Consider the following 7,500-nt stretch of genomic DNA (forward strand, 5'->3'; position numbering starts at 1 on the left):
TACGCAGGGAATTGAACTGGGAGCATACTGATTTAAAAACAAAAAATAAATAAATAAATAAACAAACAAACGAAACATCCATGAGCAGCTGTGCCAATAAAGAGAGAAAAACATGAGTGGAGGAGGATGCAGAGAGAGAGAGAGAAATAAACAAAGCAGCAAGAGGAACCATGGGAGATGAGAGAGCGAACGCAAGGGATAGAAGGGTGGGGAACCCGCATTGGGAATCATAGTAAATGAGAAGGGAAAAAAGAAGTAAAGGAACTGATGAGACACACACACACGCATGCAGACAAGCACACCTGCACACACGCACACACACACTACTGTAGGAATCATAGTCAATGAAATGGAGAAAAGAAGTAGATACACACATGCATGCAAATGTATGAGCAGAGGAGGGAGGACACGGCAGAGGAAATAACAAGAGGATGTGATGTCGCCTTCTCCCCCTGTAGTGAAAACCAATCAGCTCTCAGTGGCCAGCCGGCTGCATCACTAGCACAGGCACCAGAATAAGCACCCCCTATCATCACCATCCATACACCAACGCCCCCGCTCCACGCATCAGTATCACAGATGAAGAGGGTGGGGGCAATACACCAACAACACCCCCATCCACTCCCCATCCACCCCTCTCTGTTGCATGCATCGAGTATCAGAGACCAAGGGTGGGGGTGTTGGGTCCGGGGGGGTAAATCCACCTCCAAGCACAGACGTCTACCAGGGGAAGAGGGCATACACCAAAACCCCTGTTCTGCATGCATCAGTATCGGAGACGAAGGGGTGGGGGTCATGGGTGTGGGTGGGGGGCAATTCACCTCCAATAGACCCCCTAACGAGGGGTAATTGGAAATGGACAGAGACGCTCCGCTCTGGCGAAATGGAACATCCCTTTGCCCCCTCTCGCATGCAGCAGAAGGGGTGAATGACAGAGGGAGGGGGTGTGGGGGGAGAGAGAGAGAGAGAGAGAGAGAGAGAGAGAGAGAGAGAGAGAGAGAGAGAGAGAGAGAGAGAGAGAGAGAGAGAGAGAGAGCGAGAGAGGGAGAGAGAGAGAGAGAGAGAGAGAGAGAGAGAGAGAGAGAGAGAGAGAGAGAGAGAGATCCAATGAAGACCAAGGTGAGAGGAGAAATAAGGCTTGAATGAAGATAAAGGTGAAGGAGAGGAGAAGGCGAGGGAGGGATAGGCTTAAGAAGAGAGGAGCAGGTAGAAGATGAGAGGAGAACGGGGGGAAGAGGCGGGGGAGAGGGAGTGTGAGAGAAAGACTGAATGAAGGCAAAGGTGAGAGGGGAAAGAGGGAGTCAAGTCAATGAAAGAAGAGATGAGGGGTTGAGATGGAGGGTGAAGGAGGAGGAGAAAGATGTAGAGGAGAGAGAGAAAGGGGGAGGGGACTACAGTGAAGGAGGACAGAGGTGAGAGGGGAAGGTAAGAAATAAGAGCTAATCCAAGAGGAACCATATGGGGTTTAAGAAGGGAGGGTCACATGGAGGAAGGCGGAAAGGAGAACGGTGGAGCCAGAGAGAGAGAAAGAGAGAGATAGAGAGAAAGAGAGAGAGAGAGAGAGAGAGATATGAACTAACAGGGTCAAGGGCCGTACACACACGTCGCTACTAGTTACTCGCTCAGCGGATGAAGTCAATAGAATGTCGATGTGTTCCAGCGAGACTCGCAGGCGAGTAGGTGAGCACTGTACAAGCGATGCGATGTGGGCGGATTCCGAGTTGAAAATATTTTATCTTCGAGCGAGGCGAGTAAGTGAGTAACCAATTGGAATGCAGAGTTCGGTACTTCTCGCCTGTTCATTGGCAGTTAAAGCCGCGGGAACTTTCAGTGAACGTTCCATGAAAGAGTGGCGAGTAGGCGAGCAAGCGAAAAGCTAGCTTTGTGTGTGTACGCCGCTTCACTCATCTAGCAAATGCAGGGAAATGATGGGTTGAGTACTGTTAGAGACAGACACGATGGCTGCTGTGGGCAGGACTGCTGGCAGATTCAGCTGGGCCCGGGACAAAGAAATCTGAAAGGGCCCCAAACCCAATACATACAAGGTAATGAGGATCCATTTCTGGGCCCCCTCCAACCCTGGGCCTGGAACAAGTGACCCCTTTCTCCCCCCCTGTTGGCTTCCCTAACTATGGGGATGGGATGGGTGAGGACGAGAGCAGTGAGAGGGGGGAGTCACACACGGGATTTGGTTCTGGACTCCTGCCTCAGCTGCTATCACTCTCCACCAGTACCAACACATGCATGTACACATATATCCCCCCACGCACATATTATTTGGATATTGGAGCTCTTTGATTTCTATTAGCTGGCTCAAGGGATGTGCAGTGATGTCGTAAATGCACGCATGCAGACACACATGCATAAAGTAGAAGCACACAATAATTTGCGCCATCTAAATTTCTACAAACGAGCACCAGAGACATGTAGTGATGCATAGACTTGCCCGCACACGTGCACACGCGCAAGCACATGCACCGAATGCGCACACCAGGGGTGGAACTTAATTTTTTCCCCCACCAGTCACTGTGGCAGGTAGATTTTAAAATCTGCTAGTCACTAGCCATTTTTACCAGTAAAAGTGACTAGTGGGTTGAAAAATTTACCAATCACTACTGAAATTTACCCGTCATTGGCAGGTGGACGGGTGCAAATTTCCATCCCTGGCGCACACGCGCACACACACACCGAATACTTCAACACTAATTCATGCCTCTCATATCCACAGTCACACATCTTCCATTACCGTTAATCTTTCCTTCCCTCCTTTCTTTCGCTCCCTGGTTCTTTCCCTCTCTCCCATTTCTCATTTTTCTTCTCCCTCCCCGCTGCTTTCTAATATTTACGTCTGACAGCAGACTGATTATCTCGTATTTCTGCCACCTGCCTTCCCACCGTGGCCTCGCCACTCTCTCCCTCTCTCCAGAGGCGAACTTAACATTAGGCAAACCTAGGCAATTGCCCATGGGCCCCGACCAAATCTGCCCTCAATAGGGGGCCCTCAACTGTGACAACCAGTCACGATAAACACACAAAAATAGGCTTGATTGTATTTATGTAAAGTAATCAAAGGTATATGAGAAAAAACACTAAAATAGCACACTTGCTCATTCTATGCCAATCGCCGACCTTAGTGTAGGCTACATGTTGAAAGAATGACTTTTCAGGGCCCCATGTCTATACGTTGCCTATAGGGCCCCAACATGGCTAGATCCGCCTCTGTTCCTCTCAAAGCCCAAACCCACAGACCCACCCACTCACAACATCATGGCTGCCGAGATACAGTATGCCCAGCTGCAGGCAACCAAATACCCACTGACACCAAACACCAACGTCGCCGCCTATATTTTAATATGATTTAAAGTACAGCTAAATGTGTCGGGTGAAAACCAAGTTTTGAGTGTTCTTGTTGGACTGGGCGTTTGCTTTTAGCATAATTGACGTGGCGGCTACATGCTCTTGACAGCAGTGGTGTAACGGTGGTGTGGTGGAGCACACCAAAAACAAAGAGCAACCACATACCAGGGGCGTCTGCTGCATTATGTGATTTATGTGCTTTAAAATACACCTAAAGGGCGTGTCATCAATCAGTTGGGGAAAGTTATGAATTCTTGGTGGGTTGGGTGCTATTTTTTTCCTCGGTGTGTACTGGCCCGTCCACTATAAGCGCTCAGCTGTTGTGATGGTATGGTGGTGTGATCACGCCAAAACAACGAGCACAGCAGCTGATCAGCAAGGTTACAATCACTGCAAGGCTTTTTTTCCTTTATATACAATGTATAAACAAAATGTCAATGTTTCTGTCCATTTTGGTAGTAAGGAGAAGTTGTGAGAACTTCATCATTCCGTGGGGATGTGTACAACAATAAGCCCCTGAACCCTTGCACACATACAGCAGTTGAATTAACAATATCTCTTAATTGAGGAAATCTTCTACTGCTATACCAGGGGAAATACTGCATATTGCAAATATGCAAACACAATAGTGTGTAAAAAATTAGCACATCAGCAAATATTACAGACTGTAAGCACAAACCAACTTGTAAATTATGGTTTGGTCTTAAATAGACGCCTAAGTCTATATACCTGCCTGCTGTATGTAGAGTTTTACTACTGGACGCACTGCAGTCATGTGAACTATGAAGGTAAGTCATTGCAGAGGGCAGTCCACAAACTGGCTGTGAATAGCATTAAAACTTGGCCCTCTATGTTTTATGTTTCTGTCAATCTGTGTAATTGGGTGGGCGAGATTGCGTGTGTGCATGTGTGTGTGTGTGTGTGTGTGTCACATGTATGTGCTCCACCACCACCCCCATACCCACGTTTGCACTTGGGTGAGTTTGTAGGTGAGTGCATACCGATATCCAGTGCTGCTTTGCCGTGTCTGTGTGTGTGTGCATGTGTGTGTCTGTGTGTGTGTGTGCATGTGCGTGTCTGTGCGCGCGCGTGTGTGTGTGTGCGCGCGTGTGTGCGCGCGCATGCGTGCATGTGCGTGTGTGCGTATGTGCGTATGTGCGTTTGTTCCTACCCAGGTCCATGCTCTTGGATGCTCTGTTGTTGTTGGGGAGGCTGTTGGGGAGGCTGTGGGGTTGGCTCAGGTGATGAGAGGAGTAGGGTGAAGGGTTCCTCGTCGCCCTGAGGCAAAACAACACAACACATTAATAACCACCAAATTCTTACACTCTCAGACGCACACACACTCATACTCCCACTCACAGGGGTGATAGTGAAAAAAATTCCTGAGCCTGAAATTTTTCCCCTGCTCTAATGACGACGACAAGATACTGCATGGTGACGTAACGTAGGCCTATTTTGACACATTATTCAAACATTTAATAGCCTGTGTATGGCCATTATTCAAGCCTGATAGTAGAAGAAAACCCTGAACCTGTAACACTTTCTGAGATAAGAATAACCTAATGGCTAATTATTATCAATGTTTTTATTTTTGCAAACTCTGTCAAGCCTGAAATCAGGCATGGAGCCTGAATACTATCAGCCCTGCACTCAGACAGGCAGGCGCACGCACGCAAGTGCGTGCCCACACACACACACACACACGCGCACACACACACGCACACGCACACACGCATGTGTCTGCAAGCGTATACACACAAACCAACTAAGACCACTTGCACCCATGCACACACACACACACCTCTAATACACCCTTCATTTAAGCAAAACGTAGTGGGTTACAACCCTGAGGAAAATTCCTCTGACTGGGAATTGTCCTCATTTTGTCTTTCAGAAACAAAAAAAACAGTGTGATAAGAAAAACAGTTCCTCATTCAGTTCTAGCCTTTGTGTCAAATTAATCTCCTGAAATAGATTGTCCAGTAATCCCAATTAAAGTCCAATCTAAGTTCAACTTTTACAACAAAGATTGGAGATAAGATTTAAATGAATCTCTAACACAGTTCTTTATCTCCTACATTAGTCTCTTTATTTTCGGAAAAATACTAAAGTCAATGAGTTGGCATTTAATTTCTGTAAGACAAAGATAAGTCTGTGACTGCCGCCGCAAGGAGTAATGATATTCCCTTCTGGGCAAAGACACGATTCCCATGCAGTACTTTTAGCACACAAAAAAGAATAACAGAATATGGAAACATACAATTTGTGTAATAGCTTCCAAATGGCACACACTTAAACCATTCCAGTCAGTTCCAATCCACATTTTAGTTTCAGTTTGTGCTTAACAAAGAGAGAGAGAGAAAAAAAAAACTTGCTGACATGTCAACACTCAGCAAATCATACCCTGACCATGAAACATTGTGCTCAGGGAAGGCGACAGGGCAGGAACAAAGGGGTACATTGTCTCGGGGCCCAGGGAGAGGGAGGGTCCTCATTACATTTCATGTATTGGGTGAGGGGGCCCCATCAGATGATTTGGTCCCGGACCGGGCCAAGGCTTACTCCAGCCCTGATTGTGCTGATTGGTTGGGTGTGTGTTTATATACTGTACTGCATGGGCATGATGAGACACTATATGAATGGTTCTGATTAGTGGAGTCTGGACCGTGCACACATATGCCAGACACAAACACTGGACGGGCTAACTAGAGGACCGGGACATATAGAGACAGCAGGCTAACCACTTCAATGTGTCCGATTGTCTGTATGTTAGACATACATTTCTGAATGTATGGGTATACTGTGTGAGGGATAATTGACGACACGATGTGCGTATAACAGGAAAAATAATGCACACCAAGGTGGTGATGCGGCCAGGACGCGAAGCGGAGTGGGCGTTACACCTCGGTGTGCATTATTTTTCCTGTTATACGCACATCGTGAAGTTAATTATCCCGCTTATACCACGGTTATTCACGGTCTGAAATTTATTTTAGGCATTATTTTGATGCTTTAATGGCCAAAACAAAGGTTTTCTGTAGAACTACTTCCTTCTGCCACAAGAAGCTTCTTTTCATAACTTTCTGGCGAACTGCCGTTACTAATTCTAAATTGAAGGTTGCTATGGCAAGACACCGTCGTCAATTCTATCGCATTTGGTTGTCAAGTCAGTCGCCCCAATGTTCTGCTCGTCCGATATAGGCGGTCTGACTTGCTCACATTATGCTGCAGTTTACATGATTCCTACAAATTTACAGATCTCAATAGATTAAAAAAAAATACCCTGCGCATCTTGCCGAAATTCTAAATGCCTCGCCATTAACTTCTTCAAATCAGGCACCTTGTCGCTCTGCTCTCCTCCCATGGGAAACTCCCTTTGATTTATTTTCCACTGCACTTCCTTAGTTATTGATGCGAAAATATCCCTTACTCTTCATATAAAATAGGCTACTGTCTCAACTGATAAACGCTACACTGCACCACTCTCCTCTCTCGTGGGGAAAAAATGTCGAGTGAAACCTTCAATGAAAAAAAAAATCTGTATTTTGCGCAGGGAATAGGCCTATCTCTCTCTCTCTCTCTCTCTCTCTCTCTCTCTCTCTCTCTCTCTCTCTCTCTCTCTCTCTCTCTCTCTCTCTCTCTCTCTCTCTCTCTCTCTCTCTCTCTCTCTCTCTCTCTCTCTCTGAAAGTTGACAGAGTGATGGTCAGCAGGGAGAAATAGAAATGTTTCGAACTGGATTAGGCCTTTATATTACGATTTGCACCAGATTCATTACTTTGCTGGTGATCCATGGGTGGTGTTTCCAGACGCGCGATGCGACGTGTCAATTCAGCGCGTAATGCTTACAACTTTCTTTCCCTAACTTATGAACGGGCCTTGGCGCATTAATACACCAGAGTTATGCGGTCAGAAAAGTGACCTAATAGTGGGACTACTTTATAGGTGTGCATCTATAGACAGTTAATCAACACCCAATTTAGCGCGTCACAATGGGAGATTCCAGACTGCCGTGGTATAAATATATATAAATACAGGTGCAGAGTGTGGAGTGTGGAGTGTATGTTTGCTTTATTTGTGTGTGTGTGTGCACACGTCCATGTGTGTGTGCGTGTGTGCGCGTGTGCGTGTGTGTGCGTGCGTGC

The 7,500-nt window shown here is 46.6% G+C and overlaps 1 protein-coding gene across 1 annotated transcript in view; it reads right to left on the minus strand.

Annotated features, from left to right (window-relative positions):
- The window catches only part of pard3ba (par-3 family cell polarity regulator beta a), a 343,229-nt gene that overhangs the window by 148,915 nt on the left and 186,814 nt on the right, over positions 1 to 7,500 (minus strand). Inside the window, exon 15 of the mRNA XM_063211618.1 lies at positions 4,529 to 4,635. Coding sequence (XP_063067688.1) covers positions 4,529 to 4,635 — 107 coding nt within the window. The remainder of the gene's footprint in view (positions 1 to 4,528; positions 4,636 to 7,500) is intronic.

Source organism: Engraulis encrasicolus, chromosome 12 (assembly GCF_034702125.1).
Source record: "Engraulis encrasicolus isolate BLACKSEA-1 chromosome 12, IST_EnEncr_1.0, whole genome shotgun sequence".
Lineage (NCBI taxonomy): Eukaryota > Metazoa > Chordata > Actinopteri > Clupeiformes > Engraulidae > Engraulis > Engraulis encrasicolus.